This window comes from Lolium rigidum, chromosome 3 (assembly GCF_022539505.1).
Source record: "Lolium rigidum isolate FL_2022 chromosome 3, APGP_CSIRO_Lrig_0.1, whole genome shotgun sequence".
Lineage (NCBI taxonomy): Eukaryota > Viridiplantae > Streptophyta > Magnoliopsida > Poales > Poaceae > Lolium > Lolium rigidum.
In genome coordinates this window covers 375,020,984-375,044,528 of record NC_061510.1, presented here as the reverse complement: position 1 = coordinate 375,044,528, position 23,545 = coordinate 375,020,984, and the positions used below count along the sequence as shown (strand labels likewise).

General features: G+C 42.8%; 1 protein-coding gene across 1 annotated transcript; it reads right to left on the bottom strand.

The window, feature by feature from the left end:
- Positions 1-10,362: 10,362 nt before the first annotated feature.
- On the bottom strand, positions 10,363-22,390 carry LOC124697476. Its single transcript, XM_047230060.1, has 10 exons — positions 21,966-22,390; positions 16,046-16,310; positions 14,566-15,518; positions 14,004-14,427; positions 13,742-13,923; positions 12,612-12,759; positions 12,303-12,530; positions 11,857-12,204; positions 11,270-11,371; positions 10,363-11,169 (listed from the first exon to the last, which is right to left on the bottom strand). The coding sequence occupies exons 1-10, from the start codon at positions 22,388-22,390 to the stop codon at positions 10,939-10,941; spliced, it is 3,306 nt and encodes a 1,101-aa protein (XP_047086016.1). The 3' UTR covers positions 10,363-10,938.
- Between the last annotated feature and the right edge of the window lie 1,155 nt (positions 22,391-23,545).

Here is a 23,545-nt window from a genome sequence, read left to right as displayed (position 1 = left end):
TGGTATGGTAGCCATGGTACTGAAATTTTTGGTCTGCTCGTTAGGACTCAACGGTCTGTATTTGTTGAAAAAAGGTTCAAACACACATGGGCAGATCTGTAACGGTGTTACATGAGAGTTAAAAAATTCCAAAAAAATAGCTATGTACCGTTCAATACGTACCGTGCCAACACAAGTTTGTCGATTTGGTATCAAAACATCGAGTTAATATTGCCATGGTTACCGTGACCATATGATTTTTTCATTTGACTACCAAAACTACAAGCTACCTTCGGTATGGTATTGGCGACCGTGGCCATGTTATTTTGTCATTTCAGTACCAAAACGACAACCTAGATTCGGCTACGGTTACATGAATTGTCTGTGTGATACAATGCTATGACGGATATGCAAGCCACCGTTACATGAATTGATGGATGCCTTTTCAATCTGCACCTGGGCAAAGTTGGAGCCACACTATCCAACGGTTGCTACCCTATGCATAGCTATCACCCTTGGTAGAAAATCCGCGTCGATATATATATATATATATATATATATATATATATATATATCGACGCGGATTTTCTACCAAGGGTGATAGCTATGCATAGGTTAGCAGCCGTTGGATAGTGGGGCTCCAACCCTCTCCAGGTGCAGATCAAAAAAAGAGCCTATCATCTCATGTAACACCGTTATGGAATTAGGTGTGTGAGTTGTCGTTTGAAAAAAATAACCGTGACCTATGCTTGGTTGTCATTTTGGTATCAAAGTTTGACCGTGAATATGGTTCTCGTTTTGGTAGAAGAAAATTTGAAAAAAATACAACCGTGTTGTTTTGGTATCAAAGTTTGACCGTGAATATGGTCCTCGTTTTGGTAGAAGAAAGTTTGAAAAAAGAACAACCGTGACCGATGCTTGGTTGTCGTTTTGGTATCAAAGTTTGGTTGTCATTTTGGTATCAAAGTTTGGTTGTCGTTTTGGTATCAAAGTTTGGTTGTCGTTTTGGTATCAAAGTTTGGTTGTCGTTTTGGTATCAAAGTTCGACCGTAAAATGGTTGTCATTTTGGCATAATAGGAAGTTCAAAAAATAAAAATAAAAATAAAAACAGTGACCTATGTTTAGTTGTGGTTTTGGTTTCAGATTTTGGACGTGATAAAGTTGTCAATTTTTAAATGGTCGTTTTGGTATCAAAATGGACTGTAATGTGCATCCATGTACCCGTGCGGTATAGCCGTGACCAATATACATTTTCAAACGATTGATGCACATGTGTGGTTTAGTTGAGAAAATTTCGGATCATAAAATTATTTGAGTTGTAGTATATTTTCAAACGATTGCGATGCACATGCACTGAACATTAATATCCGATCCCATGTTCATAAAATAAAAGATAAAAATTCATCCACGGAACATCAAGTACAACCTCAAAGCTTATGCCCATCTAAGATCACAAAAAATAGCCAGCAACAGGTGGATCCAGTCATCCAGACAAAGAACATTCTTTTGGATCTCTAATACAACATGAACCCCAGCAGGAACATTCTTTTGAAATATCAGAAAGAAAAAATAAGATGAGAAGAAAATCTGCAACATGTGGATCTAGACCACGATCTGAAAAAGGATATAAAGCAAATCCAGTTCAGAAAAAATAAACGCGCTCCTTCTTGCCGTCGCTGCTGGCCCAGACGCTGGTGTTCATCATGTAGGCTGCCCGCTCGAGTTCCCCATCAAAGTTTGGTTGTCGTTTTGGTATCAAAGTTTGGTTGTCATTTTGGAACAAAAATGCAGTAGATATCTTCCATGGTTAGGTGTGTAGGTGCTTTCCTTCCCACGCACTGTCTTGGATGTATTTATTTTATTAGGCTTTTTTACAAATTGGTTGTTGTTTTGGTATCAAAAGGGAAGTAGAATTGATGTCGGCAGCCTATGCTATCTATGGCATGGTCTCACTAAAAAATAATTTGCAACCATGAAACGATGTGGATGGAAGTGATTTGAATATAACGGAGCAGCATGCCGTGCATGTATAATGGACTAACATTGTGTGCTCTCTTTGTGCTTCCTATAGATGATCTAATGGTTGGATTGATGTGCATAGCTATGCCCCATGGTAGCCCACTATTTCCCATATATATATATATAGGTACGAAGCGTTTCCTTGGTTCGGTCCGTCTTTGTCCGTCGGCCTCAACCAAAATTTTCGTCCGGCATCCTAGACTCCAAGCTTCACGCTTTCTCGGCTGAGTTCGTCGCGCTGGAGACTGCGCGCACCACCAACCCGTGCGTGTGCCGTAACCGCTACAAAGTCCAACCCCGTGATCGCTCTGCCCCATCCCACCCCTCCTCTATTTGTACACGCGCTCTCGTGGATCTTTTCCATCCGTTCTACTTCTATTCTCTCGATTAGCCAAGCCCTAGCCGGTCTCATGGAGCTCGCCCTAAGGCAATTACCACCTCCCACCACCGACTACTTGGACGACCTGACAGTGATCTTCACGGCCCCGAAAGGATGCGCAACTCAAAGCCGAGGTTGAGCTAGCTTTTCAGTAATCCGTAAGACTAGGACGAAGAAATCGAGTCGTCGCCCTCCTCCTCTCCCGCCCCCTCCCGGGCAGCGGCGGAGGATCCGCCCACCCCGCCCCGAACAGCCGCCACCGGTGCTGCCGGCCTTGGCTCCGGCCCCGGCCCCGGCCCCAACCTTGGCCCCGGCCTCGGCCACAGCCCCGGCCCCGGCCCTGGCCCCAGCGGCGGTGGCGGCACCCCTTCCATCGAACGACGAGGGGGAGGAGAGGGCTTCCGCAGCGGCGTTCCATGGGAGGTGATGAAGCGCCGGTGGAGGAAGCCGGGCGGCACGGCTACTTGGTCGGGGCCTGATGATCTCCGTCGGTAGCCATGGAGGATTCGGTGGAGCGGTGGCACCATCCTCCCTCGGTGATGGTTCGGCTGTGGTACGCATGATCCGCGCCACCGTCCTCTTCCCTGGTGATCCGGCAGGAGGGGCTGGCAGCGTGGGGGCTGCTGGTCTTGCTTTGTTTTTGGTGGCGGTCATCGGGTTTCTCGCAAGCGAAGATGAAGATCTACCGGAGGTCAGTTTGCCTTGATCTGGTTGGAGAGATGAGTTCCAGTAAGCTCCGCCGGCTTCCTGGAGAAAGTAGTGTCTGCCAGTTCAAAAGTTTCAGGTATATCTAACTCAAATCCTTTTGATGCAATTTCTCCTTACAAATTTCTTGATATTGCCAAATTGAAATATCTCATGTAGATAATAATTTTGTTTCACCTGATTCAGTTACCCATATTCCTTCTATTGTTCACCTGGAGGGTGCTAGTTATATATGATGAGAACTTCCCTGATGCTTTAGGTTGGTCTAGCATCAGGAAAAAAAAACTAGGCGGAGCAAGCACCCCATGAAAGATGGGTTCCAATGATTATTTGCTTTTGGAACCCCAGGGGGATTCAAGCCCCAGGTATAAAAAGTGCTTTAATTGACTTATTCCAAAAAAAATAGGCCTAGTATAGTAGGTTTCCAAGAAACCAAAAAATAAACTATTTCTGATAACTATCTGAATTCCTTAGTTAGTAATAGAATGTTTTCTTAGAAATCTTTACTAGCTGTTGGCTCCGTTGGAGGCATACGTGTTGGTGTAGACATTGATCTATTTGATATTATTAGCTGGGAGGTTAGAACCTTTTCAGTTTCAGATGTTATTAAACTTAAAACTTCTGGTCTTATCCTTAGGGTAGTTATTGTGTATGGCTCCTCTTATGAGGAAAAGAAGAGGCTTTTATCTCTGAATTACATAGCCTCTGTTTAGATTATCAAGGTCACTCTATTATTGGAGATGACTTCAATTTAATTAGATACCAGGGTGATAAGATCAATGTTATCATTGATCATAGATGGAGTGATAATTTTAATGCCTGGGTGGAGATTTGGAGTCTCCTAGAAGTTAAACTGGCAATAGACAATTTACTTGGGGTAACAACCAGGAAAATCTGATCATGTCCAACATTGATAGAGTTTTCTGTAATGTTGAACTTGATCAAATTTTCCCTCTAGCAACTATTAGAGCTCTTCCCGGGATGGATAGTGACCACACACTAATTATGTGGGATTCTGGTTGTGGTTCTACACCCAGAGCCCCTCTTTATATATTTGAGAAGTGGTGGCTCATCAGGGAAGAATTTAAAACTCTTGCTAGACAAAATTGGGCCCTACCAGTTAAGGGAGGCTCCTCAATTGATATTTGGCAAGAAAAAAGTAGGAGGTTTAGGAAATGGTCCAAAGATTGGAGCAAAAATATAGAATCTGAACTCGGGAATTTAAAAAAAGACCTGATGAAAGAGTATGATACTTTAGATAATAAATCTGAAACTAAGGAGTTGTCTCCTTCAGAGCATCATAGGTTGAAAGAAATTTATGCCTCTGGTTGAAGGAGGAAGTAAAAGCCAAACAAAGATCTAGAGATAGAGATATTAAATAAGGTGATAGGAACATAGCTTATTTTCATTCTGTTGCTAATCAGAGGAGAAGGAAATGCTAGGTCACTCTCTTGACGGGCCTGATGGACTCATCACACATGAGGCAGACATGCTTGATATAGCTACATCCTTTTATAAAAACATTTTTAAAAAAGAGGAACCCTCTAGATGTAAGCTCGCTGATAATTTCTTTTCCATTGATGAGTGTATTTCTGAAATCCAAAACAGAGAATTAGAAGCTACTTTTACTGAGGAGGAGTTCAAGAAGGCTACTTTGACTCCTACTCAGATGGGGCCCCTGGCCATGGGCTTCCTTTTATTTTTTATGAGCATTTCTGGGATATGTTGAAATATGATCTCATGGCTATGTTCAAAGATTTTTATGAAGGAAAACTTGTTATTTTTAGATTGAATTTTGCTATTTTAACCTTGATCCCCAAAGAACCTAATGCTAGTAGCATGAAGAAATTCAGACCTATTAGCCTTTTGAATTGTTGTTTTAAGATCTTTACTGAAGTTCTAACTAACAGGCTTGCTCTCATAATGGGCATCATCACTTCCAAAAATCAATCTGCCTTCATCAAAGGCAGATTCATCTTGGAGAGAGTGGTTACTGCCCATGAAGTTCTACATTTCATATTTCATGAGAAAAAAAGAGGGGCTTGTTCTTAAATTAGATTGTGAAAAAACCTTTGATAAAGTTGATGTTGCTTTTCTTTTGGACATCCTCCAGGAAAGAGGCTTTTGTCCCAAAGTTATCGCCTGGATCAAAGCCATTACCACAAATGTCTCTGTTGGAGTCAAACTCAATAATGATATTGGAAAATTTTTTGTAACTGGTAAAGCGCTTAGACAAGGAGATCCTCTCTCCCCCGTCTTTTCAATTTAGTAGTAGATGTTTTAACTAGAATGCTAATTAAAGCTTCCAATGCAAACCTCATTAAAGGACTTCGTTCCATTTGCCTCCAATATGCAGATGATACCATCCTTTTCTTTGAAAAAGATCCTGTTTTAGCATCAAACCTTATGATGTTGTTGAACAATTTTCAAGAATGGGAATAAACTATGACAAGAGTATTCCCTTGCATTATAATATTTAGGTATTTAGGTATAACTAGTAGTAGATGTTTTAACTAGAATGCTAATTAAATCTTCCAATGCAAACCTCATTAAAGGACTTCGTTCCATTTGCCTCCAATATGCAGATGATACCATCCTTTTCTTTGAAAAAGATCCTGTTTTAGCATCAATCCTCTCTCCCCATTAAATATTTAGGTATTCCCTTGCATTATAATAAGCTCAGAAGGGAGTACATCCAACCTCGTATAGATAAAATTCTAAAAAGAATTGCTGGATGGAGGGGTAAACTACTTTCTTATGCTGCTAGATTGATTCTCATAAAAGCTTGTCTTGCTAGCATCAAAGTCTATTTGCTTTCCTTTTTCAAATTCCCCAAGCGGGCTCTAGATCTCATTAACACTCAGATGGCCAACTGCTTGTGGAATGATTTTGAGGGGCATAGGAGGCTCCATCTAGAAAATTGGAAGTTAGTTTGTAATAAAGGCTTTTGGTGGTCTAGGTATCCCAGATTTAGCCAATGTCAACCTCTGCCTTCTGGGTTCCTGGATAAAAAAGATACTCTAAGGATGATGAGAAACTCTTGAAAACTATTGTAGATGCTAAGTATAATACCCATAACCCCAACATCTTCTACAGCTCTACATCAGGGGTCTCCCAATTCTGGAAGGGAGTGATGTGGGCTGCAGAAAGTGTCAAATTTGTATATAGATGGAAAGTTGGAGATGGGAGTAAAATTAGGTTTTGGGAAGATACTTGGTTTGGTACCTCCCCATTAGATGTTCAGTTCTTTGAACTCTTTGTAGTATGTAATGAACAAAATAAAACCATTGCCCAGATCTGGGATGGTTCTATTCTCATGCTCTCCTTTAGGAGAAACTTTCGTCCTGCCCTTATGCAACAATGGCAAGAGTTGGAATAGATTGTTTCTAGTATCACCTATACAAATGATTGTGACTCTTTAATATGATAAGATGAATCTTCTGGTGAATATTCAACTAGCTCACTATATGCCATTATTAACTTTGGAGGTGTTACCCCCATTCATATACCCGCTGTTTGGAATCTTGTTATACCTCCTAGAGTTCATATTTTCCTATGGCTTCTATCTCACAACAAACTGACTAGAGATAACCTGCTAAAAAGGAAAATGAATAAGCATGTGTGTTGCATCTTCTGCTCGAAGGATGAAAACATTAATTATCTTTTTTTCAAATGCATTGTGGCTAAGAAAGTTTGGAACTTTGTTTCTAGTTTCTTCAACATTCAGATAGGACAAGACTATTTGTCTATTGCTAGGTTCTGGGTTGCAAATAAAAAATACCCAGTTCTAAACTTTGTTTCCTCTGCCACTCTTTGGTGTATTTGGAAATTCCGTAATGAGATGATCTTTAATGGAAAACTTTGGCTTAATTTGCACCAGATTCTTCGGATGATCCTGCTTTCAATCAGAAGATGGAAGATTATTTTCAAGGACATGATGCTTCCCCTCATCGACCGCTTCTGTGAGCATGCATCGAAGGAACTGTCGACGAACTTCAGAATCATGGGTGGCTGAATGAAGCCCGTCCTCGCCAGGATTCCTGCCCATCTCCACCAAATGCCAAGAAGAAGGTGTTTCCTTGAACATGGACTACTCCTACATCGACTCTGGAGGCGTCGTCCTGCATCTCCCCTGCGATTGCAGAAGCCTGAAGCCCTTCCCTCCCTGAAGTCGGCTTTGGCGTCGCTGGGCTGTGGGTTTTGGAGAACCGCCCGGGAAAACTCCGAGAGAAACTATATCTAGCTTCTTTTCTGTTGTTCAGATTTTGCGTTTGTCTCTTGTTGTTCCTGTTCAAAGTAGCTAAAACTCTTAGGCTTTTGTTTTCGTTGTTGTTTGAACCTCGGGCCAACTGTTTGGTTTCGTTGATGGTATCAATGGAACCGGGGAGGTCCTCCCTGTCGATCTAAAAAAAAACACTTGCAAGCAATTAGCTCTCAGCTAGTCTTTTGGTTGACATCAACATAAAGTTTACCATCCTCTCTGCATTCTGAATAATGAATATTCGTCATTTAGCAAACAACCATGTTTGATACTTGCATAGGCTTGTGTTGAAGAAGAAGAAATAATTAAGTTCACGCTTAGGAAACAATTTTCCGCGGTTAATCAACTTCTGAAGCTCTAATAACTTCTCTAGGACAATTTTGTACCAAGATATAATATAAGTCTTAAAACACGCTCATTGTCTATATAGATGATCACTTATGTTACTTTAAACAAGTCTTGCAAGCATTCTCGTCAGCTTTGGCACAATAACACTACACTTTGTGTCGATTCCCCTAGAGAACACGCATAGTAAATATGTACACCTCTATGTAGAAAATGAGAAAACGATTCTATATGGACAGGACATTATTGTGCAACTTAGTTTCTCATGTTTCTTCAACTTAAAGGCGGGAAAGAGTAACTCCACATTCCACATCATCTTTATGACTTTATACAACAGCATACATAAATATCATGGCAGTAGCAAGGTAGCGGATGTTACGCCATGGAGCCTGGATCCCTCTCAGTGCGTACATAAAACCCCATAACACCCATGCTTGCAGATCAACACTGTAAAATACATCTCCAAAAAGGAAGCTTTGTCATCTCTACCTTTTGTAACTAGTAGGACAGGATGAATAAGCGACACTTTGGTATAGATAGAGTATGCTGGTCGAGCGGCACCAATGTTTTAGTAGAAGTAGGCGGCATCAGGAACATGAGTTTAACTGGAATATGAAAATCTGGTATACAAGGGGACTTGGCATCTGCTCACTCGAAGCATCCACGAGGCTGGTTGACGACATCAGGTTCAATGTATGTGATATTCCGTAACAGACATGAACGGATGCAAAAGTGAGGTCCTGGTTTAGCTGAGCCTAGAAGGAGGATGCCGATCAAGTGGTGCCGATGTTCCAGTGGAATTACGAGATTTTGAAACAAGAGCTTAAGCGGAATATGAAAAATACGTACGCGAGGAGATTTGGCATCTTCTTGCTCGATGTATCCCCGAGCCTGCTGGAGTGCTGGGCCGCTTCTCCAAGATCCCCTATCTCGTCCAATTATAAAATCGATGAACTCTCCTATATAAAGAAAAATTAAGCAATTCATGCACAGAAGATGGTGTGCGGTGTATTTCTATTAGAAGGCCTATTTTTCTATTTTTTGACTTAACGGCTGCAACTGCAAGAATGGTGTAGAAAACAGGACATACACTCTCTAATTTGTTTGAATTTGGAAACAATGAATTGGGGACAGGTTGTGTGTGATTGTGATCACAGTGCACAGACCTGGAGATGCTTTGAAATCTTAGCATTGCCAAATTGAGCTGTACGGAAAAATTACCGAATCTACGGGACATCTTATGGTGTGCATCGTGGCCTGTGTGTACGACTCTACTCTGCACGCTAGCTTGGGCACCAAACTAAACATGATAATTACTTGCTCTGTGCTAAAATAAGTGTCTCACTTTTATCTCGGTTCGAATGCATCTAAACTCGCTATAATTGTTGATACATCTATATCTAGAAAAAGTTTGAGACGGACGGACGTACCTTCCTACAGAGCTGGAATGCTGAAGTAGTCAAGTTATCTCATGTGCCCAGCAGGGAAAGAGTGAAACTGTCACAGCACGATCTAACCGCTCCGTGGAAGCGCCGTATGCACACCATGAATGAGATCAATGCCGGCTTGGGAGGTTAGATCATGCTGGCAGCTTCACGCTTTCTCTCGGGCACTCGACTCAGCTGGCCACACTCAACGACAGGCGCCATCCATGGAAGGGCACCCAGCCCTGCGCATGCTTATATAGAAGGATCATAGAAGAGAGAGCCTATGTTGGATCGATCGATCGGTCACATGGGGCGTCCGGCCGGTCAAGATGGGCTCGTGCTTCAGCGCGGCCCTGTCGCTGACTCTGAAGAGGATCCTAGACGGGAACGCCGATGCTGCTTGGCCAATCGGCGCAAAGTCAGAGCGCCAATGTACAGCGATGCCTCTCCCTCACATGCACAGCGCGAGAGGGAAACGCGCCCGGGCGGCCTTGTCGTGGCTCTCCACAGACACAGACAGGGGCTGCTTAAACTAGTGCTGCTCCCGTCTTGTCTTAACCTGCAGACAGTTTGGCCTCGAGAAGCCAAGCTAAACCATTTTCTGACGAGAGATCCAGCAGACGTGCATGCACGCACCGGGCTAGAGAGGGTAGAGTAGTGGTGGTCCATGCGGCGCTGCATGTGGTCAAGGGCTTACTTAACTAGCAAAGGGGTAGGTTAATTTAGAGGTGTCGAAACTACTCCTGCAGTTAATTGGCATTTCAGTCTGACCGGTCCTGCGGGTAGAGAATTTGTCTCAAGAAAACACTTGGCGGCTTGCGAGTAACACCACTTGTCGACCTGGCTTTCTTACTCGAAAACCGCTAATCGTGTCTCTTCAGTTTGGTTGACTTTTGAAGATCTAGCCACCGTGAATGCAGCAGCGAGCATACAGCCAGCCAGCCAGACAACTTTGCTCGATGCTCAACCTCCATTTCGAAAAAGAACCAACTTTGCTTCCGCAAGCCCTATATCAAAGAGAGGAGGTGGCAAAATGCATCTCTCCCACTTTGCATCCAGTCCAATCTTTTAACATCAAGTGCCTACGCACAGACAATACGCAATGAACCGATGAAAATTATGGCTTTGCATCCAATCTTTTAACGTCAAGTGCCTCTACTTAATGAAAATTATGTCCTCGCAAAGGACGCAGCCTCAGCTCCTATAATTGTTTTACAGGTGATAATTATTAAAAACTCTACAGAAATGGCAGAAACATGTGACATCATACCACAGTCTTAATTGAACAAATAAATAGTATCAGTTCCCGTGTTACACAACTCAGCATTCAAGGGTTACATGGACCAACCGCGGATCAACAATTGTACATACACAGATACATAAAAAACAAGCCCTGTTCGGCAATGCCTTGGGCTCTGAATGACCTAAATTGTTAACTTAGACACCGTTAAATCATAAATAATGGAAAATTGGAGATGATGAAGAAACAAATCTACATACACGTACAATGATACAAACATGATGAGATGAAGACTGCTACAACAGGTGAGACGGGACGCGGTGCAGCTACAAAACTGACCCAGGAGGAGCTTCAGCGACCAAAGCTGCATCACCTTGGTTTGACTTCTCGTGCCCCGTCTTTGCCTCCCACCCGAAGACCAATATCAGTAAAATGTGGAGCAAACGGGTTAGAACTTCGAAGCAGTCGAAGTTGGCCAGATCCAGTGACCTGCTATAACCGTCCAGTTTAACCTGCCCTGACCTAGGCTGATCCACCACCAGGCTGCCTCGCTATCAAGTGTCCGATTCAGGATCCATAGGTTCAGCTCAGGTCATAGCATGTGGGCAAGGAGCAAAGCGAATTGTAAATTTGCTCAGCTTTGGGGCGCCTAGATGCAGATCCTCTGGTGCACTGGTAGAAGAGATCAATTAGAAATCTTAGTTTCTCTGAATGAGCATCAGATGTGATCCCCAACTTCAGCCGCGTGATTGGCTCGTCCATTGTCCAGAACGCTTCTAATTCTTTAGTTAGCCTTGGCCTCTGTTTCTTCCTCTGGTAAAACAGAAATAAGAATATGTTTATATGTTGTGTTTATTCAAAAATCACCACCAACTAAAAGAGCAAGAGGCTGCTTCTGATGTAGAGGTCTTACCTTTATGAGATCATATATTTCTGAATCTGGTAGTCCCTGGTAGGGTCTATGAAGTGTGAGCATCTCAAATATAAAACACCCAAATGACCAGATATCTACTTCCTGCATCAAAGCCATATAAACTCGCATCAGTACAGCCTTATCTGAGAGTGCTGGGGATAGATATTTGACTAGCATAATCTAGTAGGTAGCTAGGAGCCTATTTGCCAATTTATTAGCATAGTTTATCAATTCAAGTGGATCTTAATATACTTGTATACTAAATCTAAGTGGCTTTATACTATATAAGCAATATACATATAGGACACACAGAGTTATAATTTGGTGTCAAGAGTTCCAGCGCTGGCGCATACACTAACAGGCAAAATATACAACTGTGCAAGATTAGCTTATGCAGCCACTGAAGAATATTAATGGCACATTCAACACATCATAGAACTACCGAAAATTGGAATAGTCAGTCAAGAACATAGCTCAACTAATACCTACTGTACAGAACATAAATACCAAATGATTTCTGGTGTTCAGCACTATTCAAAATGTGCTGAGAAGAAAAAGGACAGTGCAATGTTCAAACCAATGCTTACCAGCCCATATTGAGTTTTCTCATGCATGGCCTGAAGAACCTCCGGGGCCATCCAACAAGGTGTCCCAACACAAACATTGGGTGGATATGTGCCAAGGTGAGCTATACAGCATGTATGGGATTGAGAATGCAAAGGAATGGATCTGTCAAAATCAGAGAGTTTGACTACTGGTGTGCCATGACTCTTCGAATCCAGATCAACCAAAACATTCTCACTTTTTATATCCCGGTGAATAACTAGCTTTCTGTGCATCTCCAATAAGGCACAAGCAACTTCTCGGGCAATGTAACATGCCAGATCCACAGGTACATGTTTCTTGCCCTCTTTCAGTAATTTTGTCAAATAACCCTAATTTGAAAATAACAGGTTGAGTTATCAATGAGAACATCTAAGCAACAAAGACTTCAACAAATACAAGAGTCATTAACATGAACAAAAGCATTTACCTTCAGAGAACCTCCTTTCACATATTCCATTAAGATTACAGACTGCATGATCCTGTACTCTTTATCACTATCGTCTTGAACCCATTTAGAAGAAAATTGGTGACCGTATATGTCCACTATGGATCTGTGCTTCCTTAGGGCATTAAGCATTCTTACTTCCCCAAGAAGCTTGTATTCAAATGTTTTAACTTCATCATTTGAAGCACTACGGGTATCTAGGTACCGTACCTGTATTTGACACCATCGGCAAGTAAATACAAGAACACAATAAAAGGCATGGAAGAAAATTTAGAAGGGAAAATTATAAACCTTTGCTGCAGCATCAACAGAACCAATTTTGCAGTGGTAGACAGCACTTGAAGAAGTAGCTTCTATTTCTTCACAAAGTGAGACTGAAGGGAACGAAGACCGAGCTGTATCATCAAGTGCGACGTGGAGTCGGCTGAGCGGAACATACCTGAAACACATGCAAATAATTCGTAATTAGATATAGGATGACGATTTGGTTTCAAGAAGAGTCAGTATGTACACTTGTTTTCAGCACCTTGATGAAGCAGCATGCTAAAATGCAAGCAATACTACATCAGCAGATAAGACCCCCTAACATCAGGCAAACAAAATAACAGAAGAACAAAACGGTAGGTAAGAGCAAAGCAATAAATGGAAAATGAAAGAAAGGCAACTAGAAAAGTGAAAAATGTAACTTATCATATCAATACAGGGCAACTAGAAAAGTGTGATGTATCATACCAATAAAAGATAATGTGGTGGACATGCCATATCATACCAATTAAGGCACAACTACACACAATGTATGAACGTAACCTGACAGACTTATAGCTATCATACAACATTTTACAATATAACTTATTTTATATCATACACACAAGGTGTTGGCATCACAAGTTCTTACTACCTCCTTTCCAAAAAACAACCTTATTAAAATTTGGCCAACTCACCAAGTTTGACAAAATACATAGAAGAAAATATGAACATCTACAATAGTAAATAAATATAATATGAAATATATTGTTGGAGCTGTTAATATTGGTTTGGTATTGTACAATGTTCATATTTTTATCGATAAAATTGTTCAAACTTAGATGACCTTTTGCAATTATATAAATATATAAATTGTTCATAGAAGAGATGACTTTTGACTACATTTATATGCCTTGTTTTTTTTGGGAACGGATGGAGTATGTTATTACACATACTGACCTTTTGCAATTATATAAATATATAAATTTAGCCATGTCAGATATTTGGTCATGTTTTAAACCTGGTCACAAAATTGATTTAACACTGAAACAGCAGTAACTGAATAATGAAAATATGACAGAACAAGGATAGTGCAATCTAATTGACAACATATAAATTCAAGTAATAGGGGGGAAGTGGAGTAAGCGTTTTTCCCTATAATTTCACAAGGTGCCTACCTGCAAAAGTACTCTGGATCCATCTCTTCCTTTATGTTTGTGGGGTAACACGCGTCAACAATCATCCTTACCCAGTCGTTCCCTTGTCTAACAGGGACAACATTCCATGCATGAGGTGTGTAGTCAAGATGCCCCCTCACAAGCTCACAAGGAATTGGAGGATCTGCCCGGTCACACAAGTACTGCAATATATATGGTTGCATGTCAAAGCCTCAAACAACAAACATGGGAAACAAGTTCAGATAATAGAACAACAAGGTACCTTCATTAGGACAGCTCGGTGCCTACAAACACCGAACTGCAGTGCCCCTATCGGTACAACGCCTGAATTTCTCCTTTCCTTGATGATATGTATCGATTTATGACAGAGACCAGAAAAATCAAAGTGCCCTGAAGGAGTATTGACCTGTTTTGATGCCTCATTGCTATCACATATGCTACCAGCAGCACAAGTACAAATGAACGGTTGCTCCTTCCTCAAGCTAACAATAGCTCCCCTTGTTCTCCTAAGAGAAGCACTTCGATCACAGCCTCCAAAACAATCAGAGACAAACAGCGCAAGAACTGACGCCCTTAGTAAGTCCTGGCCTGCATCTTCATCTGTTTCAGAATAGTTTGGCCTCTTCAAACTGGATAACAATAGCTGGGCTGAAGAAGCAATTGCGTCCAATTCTTCATCTTGTTCTCTAAGTTAAAGAAGCAAGAATCGTTAGGAAGATTGCAAAGATATGATATACTATTATACTCTCAAATAAACCAATCAGAAAGAGCATACAACATATACTAATGCAAATCCCAAACTACTGATAGGAATGTGCACCAACCTGTCCAACAGAATAACTTCACGCGCATGTAGTCCGAGACTGCGTTCGTACTCCTCCAATGGCATGAAGGGCATATCTCGCCCCGCATCATAAAATCCATCTGGTAGATGGTCATCTATGCTGCAAAATGACTCCACGCTGTACTTATAAGATAACTTTGCACATTCATCAAATGGTCTCGGGCATTTGCTGGGCTTAGGATTGCTGTCCATATCAGGATGCCTTTTAGATTTTGATGTTAATTTAGATACCTCTGTAAGGTTCTCCTGAACAACTTCAACAGGATTGCATTTTGATGAAGCAGTATCCTCAAGTTCATCCTCAATACTACGAATGTTGCTCCTGCTCAAACAAGCAGGCTCGGCGCTGATACCAGAATTGCTTTCATCGCAACCTCTCATATTTATCCCAGTCTTTTCATCGTCATATTGGTCCTGAAGCATCATGCCACTATCTTTAACAATCCCATCCAAGTCATAATCGACTATGCAAGATAGGTCTTCAGATATAGAACTTGTGTCCTTCAGATCCTGTGCTGAACTTTCTTCAGCAATGTCTTTCATCACTGGCTTGTTTTCCATATCATGGACACTAGAAAGGCATTCATCTTCAGTCATGTTCACAGCCATTTCATCAATGTCACTTTCAGTGAGCCTGCTCCTGCTGGACTCTAAGCGCTCCTGGCGAGCCTGCTGTTGCAGGCAATCCCGTCGCTTCCAGCCCTTCTTTGTTTTCTGTATGGTATGAGCTTTTAAATTTGCGGACGTTTCTGTGGGTGAGCATAAGAGCAGACCATTGCAAGTGCGACTGGCAGTTCTAGGTTCTGCCGAACTGCTGCTGGTTGCAATACCTAGACGTTGTAGCTTGTCCCTCTTCAAAGCATTTTCACCATTTTCCCTCATGTCGCAGCATACCCAAGAGGGGACCATAAAAGAATGGGAAATCCTATTAAACTTCAAAATAGAAAAAGAAACTGTCAGGATCTGATATTCGAGTCTGTAAGCATAAATAGAATACATAAGGAAATATCCACGGTAAGATGATCTATGGTATCCATAAGTCTGAGTATTCTTTTTTATAAAAAGGATAAAGCAATAACAGCTAATATTTTTCATAAAGTTCAACACCCCGACAACTTTTCTTTCTGCCAATATACCTCCCCTGCAAGTATGTTCTGCTTTCCAACACCCTCCTTCCCTTACATTTAACAGGATCGCAGCACTTTAGTCATTTTTCTCAAAGGTGACAAATTAATCTCTAACACAAGTTTGGTTGTTAATTTTCATCAAAGGTTCTGACACGATGTTGAACGTTTGGTGCCAAAAGAGAATAAATAACATAGAACAAGCACCAAACAACAATATAAACCAAGATATCAAAGATCAGAACCAACACTGTCAAAGACAGTATAAATTATATCAACAATAAAAACATAGCTATAATTGCAAACCGATGGAGGCAACTTCTGATAAAAGTATACCTGAAGATTTAGATACTGCAGTGTAAGCATAGAAACAAGTTTGACCGATCCAAGGGAAGTCAGTCTGTTGTTTGATAAGTCAAGGCTTTCGAGACATCTCAAAGAAGAGATTCCTGAGGGTAACTCTACCAACTTATTATTGGTCACTTTGAGGAATCTCAGGGCACCCAACTCGGTTATACAGTTAGGCAAGTTCTTCAGCTTGTTGAAAGACAGATCGAGTTCTTGGAGTTTCTTGAGGGAGGCTATCTCAGGGGGGAGGAACCTATAGGTTGTTAAGAAGGAATGTTAAACCACCATTTATTTCCAGGGAGCAAGAGAAAATAAGTAAGTCAACATAGCATAAAACAGAAATTATTGTCAAAAACACCATACAAGAACCCTGTAACTGGACTTCAACTGTCCAAACCAACACTTTATGGAGCTAGATGATATGCAGCAAGTCAGCTATCATTTAGTTATGTTATCTAATGTGTATTTACCAAGACAAAAAAAAAGTCAATAAATAATTTTTAACAGTCTACAGTAAGAATATCCAACTGCAGTGAAGTCTAGGTAATAAGTAACAATTTTAGAGCTACACAAGAATAGAACCAGGTGGAAAAACGGAATGCCGCCGACAGTTGCTACATGACTTGTGGCATGCAATGAAAGGGGGCAGTTCACATAGTACGAGAATTTAATTTATTACTTCCTTCTGTCATTTCCTGTCCTAAGAATAGAAGGAAGAAAGCATATACTACCTCCATCCCAAAGCTTAAGGCTTAATGTTTTTGTGATAAGTCAAGCCAAGTAAAGTTTGACCAAACTTTTAGAAGAATCTATGAACAAATATGATATTTTGTAGATACCATATGAAAATATATTCCATTATCTATCTAATGATATTAATTTTGTATTTTGCATGTCAATTTTTTTGGTAAAAACTTAGTCAAACTTGACATAGTTAGACTTTCTAAAAATAATATAAGCCTTAAGATTTGGGATGGAGGTAGTAGTAATTTGGCACTGCAGGTGGATAACAAGCACTGGAAGGAAGTGGTGGCACCAATAGTAGTAGTTGTGTAAATAACACATGCACAGTACTAAAGCTTGGAAAGTGAACTACTTGATGATGCCATTATTGTATAGTGTCTACAAGTACTAACAAATAGCAAAATTCGAAAATTTGCATATAATAATGTCATTTCAACTAAGATCTTGCAAAGATTTGTCCTGTAACTTCCCTATAGAAAAAGGACATGTGAAGGTTTTCCAGTTAGACCCTTATAGGTTGCACCTGTTCAGCACTCTAATGCACAAAGGACCACCGAGCAATGTCCAACATAAACTTTATACATAGGATACTTATAGAACTTCAAGTACACACCACAGAAGCACTGGATTTGTTCAGATTATTTTCATGCATATATGGCATACCAATATTGAACAAAGATCCTGATGAATGATGGATATCTACTGATGCAATGTGATTGTTTTTTGTTGCGATATTATGTACTCCCTCCGTCCCATGAAATATGTCTCAACTTTGTCTAAATTTGAGTGTATATAGACACTAAATGGTGACTAGATACATCTAAATTTGGAGAAAGTTAAGACATTTCTAAATTTTAGTGTATACATCTAAATTTGGAGAAAGTTAAGACAAGTTTCATGGGACGGAGGAGGGAATAGAAGTGAAGAAGATCATTCAGTTATGTCATTATCTATTTTACTAGTAGCTAAGTACCCATGCTATGCTACAGATAAAAAAAAAACGATCATGTTAACCCACTGTCCTCAGCTAAGCTGGCTCCACACTCAGCTACACAGCCATGCTCATCAGAGTTCCATCTAAGCCAAAGTCATGTCTCAGCCTTCGCAATGCATCGTGGTTAATTTACACTTGTTATTTAAGGAATTCGTTACGTAATTTATGTAGGAAGCATCATTGTGTTTCAGTTAGTAAATGTGTAAGAATTTTTATCTTCGAGGAAAGAAGTAGCAGGCATGGAACAACCTTATGCACTAACCTTCAGGTCAGTACATTTTCAGTGTTAAGACAAACAAACTTAGCTAGAACAACAAAGTTAACAAATGCCCCATCACTGCCAAACAAGAGACACAATTCCTAACAGCTACTAGTCAGTTTCAAGGTGAGAAGCTGAATGCTCTTACAAACACCAACGGCCGCTACAAAACCATACTGTGGAGACATAGCAAACATTGGGCATAGCGATAGCAGCTAAAGTGCAGGTTAACAGTAGCCCAAACCATTCATTCAACCTGATTTAACACAACATGGCAAAGGCATCCTGATTACCAGAAACTATTGGGGTCTAGCATATATCGCTAATTACGAGTAGATTCAACTGCGCTGAAGGATTGTTATACATATCACAACATGCGATATTATGTACTCCCTCCGTCCCATGAAATATGTCTCAACTTTGTCTAAATTTGAGTGTATATCTCCACTACTTATAAAAGGGCGAAGTTGCCAGGAAAATTAAATCTTAGCCGTTCACACAAGCCAATCGCACGATCCAGGTTCGCCTGTTCTCCCTCCGTCTCTCGCCCACGACCACAGAAGGCTAATTAAACTTCCCCCGCTAACTGCTCTTCCCCTTCCTCCGTCTCACTGCGGGGCTCCTGAATCTCCACTCTCACATCTCACGGCTCCAAACCGAACGCCATCACACCTACTCCGCCGGGGAAATCACGCTCGCGAAGTAATGGATCTGTCTTGCCTCTCTCACCACACCCTCCCCTCAAGCCCGTTGTTGCCGCTGGATTTACCTTCACGAACTTCCACTCCCTTCGCTCGGATGGATCACTCCTCTCCACCGCAATCTGGATACGTAGTATGAGGCAATCAATCCCCTCACCCCGACGCTAACTACTTTCACCGCGTGGATGCGTTGTAATGGAAGTCGCAGACGGGACGTCTGGGACATGGCCGCGGTCGCCATGACCGCCACAGCCCCACTCCTCGCGGCTGTTGAGTACTGGCTGCATATTATGTACGTGCACACCCAGGGATTGCAGGTACATGACGCGAATCACCACAGGCAACACAATCGAATCAAGCTTCATCTGCCATGATACATTTACACTCTGTCCTTCGGCATGCTGGTACGCCCAACTCTCTCTTAGATGGAAATGATTTCATTATTAATTTATAAATTGGAATCGGTTACCTCATACTACTTTCGGTAACCCTAGCGGTGGTTGGTGTATAGCAGTCAAACTGAGTCTGCTAAGTATTTGTTTGTAGATTATTTCCCAAGGACCTTTTTCACCTGACCCACGTCAAGGCTAATGTAGCAGCTACGTGGGGCAGTGTTACGTTTGATTTGGGGCGTGTGTGGCATACCCCTTCCGAACAATTGTTTGATACTACAGTAATCTCATATATTACAGTTGATTAAGCTTGTTCGGAATAACTTTATTCTAACAATGTACAGGTATCGCATCCCCATTGCAATATGCTTTGTAGGTTTTCGTCTTCTCCAACATCGAGCTCGAGAAAGATAGCTCTGGTAGATTATTTGGTGACTCATTATTTATACACATTGCTGCATATATTTATCTTTTAGGGGTTCTGGTTCTGGTATGTCCCTGAGATAACCTCTTCTCCTTTTGTTGATATTTCTGAAAGACATCCTTCTTTCAGTTTTTTTTCCAGAGGAATATCATATATTTACGGTGGAGCTGCTATAACATCTATTAGGTGGAAAATCAGTATATACACATTGTATTTCCGTATTTTCGTTATGTAACCGGAATCTGCCACAATCCTAATGAAAATTTGGGATTTGGCCTGCTTATTGCATAAACACTAAACCATTCTTTACTTTACTGTATAGTTCACCACTTATTTCGTTATGCTTGTGCAAACAATATTGCTCACAAATTTTTTTTCTTGGACAGAGCTTCCTCTGTCCCGGGTGGTGCTGAGTAACTCAACCTACTGGAACGAAGATAGTGATGAGAAATGGCGGAGTTCAGCATGCCGCCCAGCATGATGATCTCCCCTCTATTCTTTCTGGTAATCCACTTTGATCACTTCTGCAGTAATAATTTTCTAAGCTTCGACTTGCTATTAATCACAAGAGGAGCAGAAGGACATGTATTAAGGATGAATGAAACCGTGTTGGCACCTTGGATATATTTGCGGTGTTGGATTCTCACCCCCTTGGTTCTCATGTATAAGTTTGGTGGCACCCATCCATCAATTCATAGTTGCAGTACAAAAATATTATAGTAAGTATTCGAGAAGTACATATATTATTCAGCAAATCTCTGCAATACTGCTTTTTTGGAACTTCAGAATTAAACTTACAAATATATCAACTATTATTATTTATACTTGCAAGTTACAGACAATGGAATAATGTTCGGGAAGTCAATTTTACAACTGCGCCTTCTAGATTTATTTTTCCAAATACATGATTATTTGGCTAGCAAATTATTATACGCATTAATACTTATCAGATTTATTTGGTTGACAGTAGATGAGTAATGTTTAAAAAATCTAAAACGAATAAAAATTATGTGCATTACTAATAATACGTGCGTTGCACGTGCCACACTACTAGTAGACACTAAATAGTGTCTAGATACATCTAAATTTGGAGAAAGTTAAGACAAGTTTCATAGGACGGAGGAGGGAATAGAAGTGAAGAAAATCATTCAGTTATGCCATTATCTATTTTACTAGTAGCTAAATGCCCATGCTATGCTACAGATTAAAAAAAACTATCATGTTAACCCATTGTCCTCAGCTAAGCCGGCTCCACACTCAGCTACACAGCGATGCTCATCACAGTTCCATCTAAGCCGAAGTTGTCTCGGCCTTCACAATGCATCATGGTTAATTTAGACTGGTTACTTTAGGAATTTGTCAGGCAATTTATGCAGGAAGCTTCGTTGCGTTTCAGTTATTAAATGTGTAAGAATTTTTAGCTACGAGGGAAGAAGTAGGAGGCATGGACCAACCATGCCTCACCAGCTCCTATTTAGAAGATGCTAAAGACTGTTGCTTGCTAACCAGATATTGAAATATGCCTCTTAATGCTAGGTACAAACCATATTGAAATCAGCATATTTTCGTGAAACACAATTACATAGTTGTGCTTGTGACTTTGCGTCGCATGGCACTGGTGGGCTCTCATTATAGGTTCTCTCTAACAGGGCCCGGAACATGAGGATATTCACTCAAGAAAAGCTGACAATTTAACCTCTGCTAGCACCAAATTTAGACCATAAAATCACCATTCAAGCATTTGAGCTTTTAAGCATATGCACTAACCTTCAGGTCAGTACATGTTGAGTGTTAAGACAAACAAACTTATAGCTATAATAACAATCATAACCAAACTACACCACAAAGTTAACATATGCCCCATCACTGCCGAACAAGAGACACAATTCCTAAGAGGTAGTCAGTTTTCAAGGTGAGAAGCTGAATGCTCTTACAAGCACCAACGGCCGCTACAAAACCATAGTGTGGAGACATAGCAAACATTGCAGGCATAATAGCGATAGCAGCTAAAGTGCAGGTTAACCAGTAGCAACAACGATTCATTCAACCTGATTTAACACAACATGGCAAAGGCATCCTGATTGCCAGAAACTTTTGGGCTCTAGCATACATCGCTAATTACGAGTAGATTCGACTCTGTTAAATGTTTGCTATACGCATGCATGGCTAATTAGGAGCCGTGCTACTGAGATGAACACAAAAATGGCACCAGGAATAAAGGGAGGAAATTTTAGCTGCAGACCGGTGATACAACAGTGCCATTCGCCTGATTCGACAAGAGAACACTAAATTAACTGCATACAAGCATTTTACAGTGGAGCTAGATTAGCAGTAGTAGGTCGGTACGCAGTGAGTGGGAATTAAGCTACAAGTGGTGGCGTTAGTTGTGCGTACCTGATGGAGAAGTGGCAGATGGTGAGCTTGGTGAGGCACTTGAGCCCCGCGATCTCAACCAGTATGGAGCACGCCGATGGCCTGGGCGGCACCATGGAGAGCTCGAGCTCCCTGAGCGCGCGCATCCGCCTGAGCACGGCCCCGGAGACCCTGGGCGCGGAGACCTTGACCTGCAGGCTGTGGAGCCCGTCGAGGTCGGCCGCCTCCGCGGGCAGCACCTCGACGTCGTTGCCGAAGAACTTGAGCGCCCTGAGGCCCGTCTCCCCTCCGATGGAGCGCGGGACGAGGTTGTAGACGTTGCGGTAGATGTAGGCCTCGGCGCCGCGAGGGGAGAAGGGGGCGAGGTCCCATGTGTTGCCGGCGATGTCGGCGGATCCGCGCGGCGGCGGGTCGGCGGCGTCGGGGTCCGGCGCGGCGGGGGGCATGGGGGCGTCGCCACCGTGGCCCGCCGCGCGTGTCCGGCCGGCGCTCCCCGCGGTGGTGGGTTTTGGGGGCGGCGGGGCCTAGGGTTTCGTACGGGAGGGAGGCGGGCAGAGAGAGTGAGCGGAGGGGAAATTGTGTAAGTTAAGCTAAGCTAAAGCTGAAATTTTTGGATCGAGTTTGGATTTGTTCTGCTCCTGAGGAGTAAAAAGGAAGGAGACGCGCCGAGCCGAGGGCACGCGGAGTCGCGGACTCCGGGAAGACGAAGCTGGTGCGGCTGGGACGGGACGGGTCAGGCTCGGGCGGGCTCCGACACGAGTTGCATTCACGGCCCATTTCCAAAAATGAGCTGCTGCATCATCTCCAGCCGACCTAAATCGGACGGCTGACCGTTTGATCGTTCGCCGTCGGGCAGGCAGATGGTTGAAATCCATCGTAGATCCGTTTAGGCCATCTCCAACCGGGCGACCCAAACGGACGCGCTGGACCGTCCGTTTTGGGCCGTTTGCGTGGCCGCCCGAACACGCGGACGCGGGAGCATGTCCGTTTGGGTCGCACGCGGCGCCCAACGCGGCAACCCAAACAGACGCCACGTGGTTCGTCTTCGTTGCGCGGCGCTGCGCCATGGCAGGCCTCGACGGGACAGCCATGGTGGCGGTGGAACGCGCGGGAAAGATCCCGCGCGCACCAAGGTTCCCGCGCGCGAAACGCCATTGGCGCGCGCTCGCGCCCAAGTTTCCCGCCGGACCGCCGGCTATAAAAGACGGCGGCGGTCTCACACGGACCGCATCACCGTTCTCTCCCCTCCACCTTCTCCGGCGCCATGCCGCGCACCCCGCAGGCCACATGGGCCAAGCTCTCCCTCGCCGCCCGGCCGGGTTCCCGCGGACGGAGGAGGAGGAGCGCGCGGACTCGCGGTGGGTCGCCGACGACGAGGCGCTCCGCGTCGCCGCCGAGGCGGCGGCAAAGAAGGCCGGTGACGCGGAGATGGGGAGAGCGGTCGCGGAGGTCGGCACGAGACCGCGGACGGCCGGTACGAGGCCGCGGAGGAGCGGCGGCCGCCGCGGAGGAGCCCGTCGCCGAGGAGGACCTCGCGCTGGCGAACATCAACGCCGCCATCGAGGAGCGTCTCGCCGACCTCACGCGCGTGACGAAGGAGC

Coding starts and splice junctions, on each gene's coding strand:
- LOC124697476 (XM_047230060.1), bottom strand. CDS start 22,390: ATGCCCCCCGCCGCGCCGGACCCCGACGCCGCCGACCCGCCGCCGCGC. Junction 12,760..13,741: donor GATCCAGAGTACTTTTGCAG/GTAGGCACCTTG, acceptor CATGTGTTTCAG/GTATGTTCCGCTCAGCCGAC. Junction 11,170..11,269: donor AAATATATGATCTCATAAAG/GTAAGACCTCTA, acceptor CTGTTTTACCAG/AGGAAGAAACAGAGGCCAAG.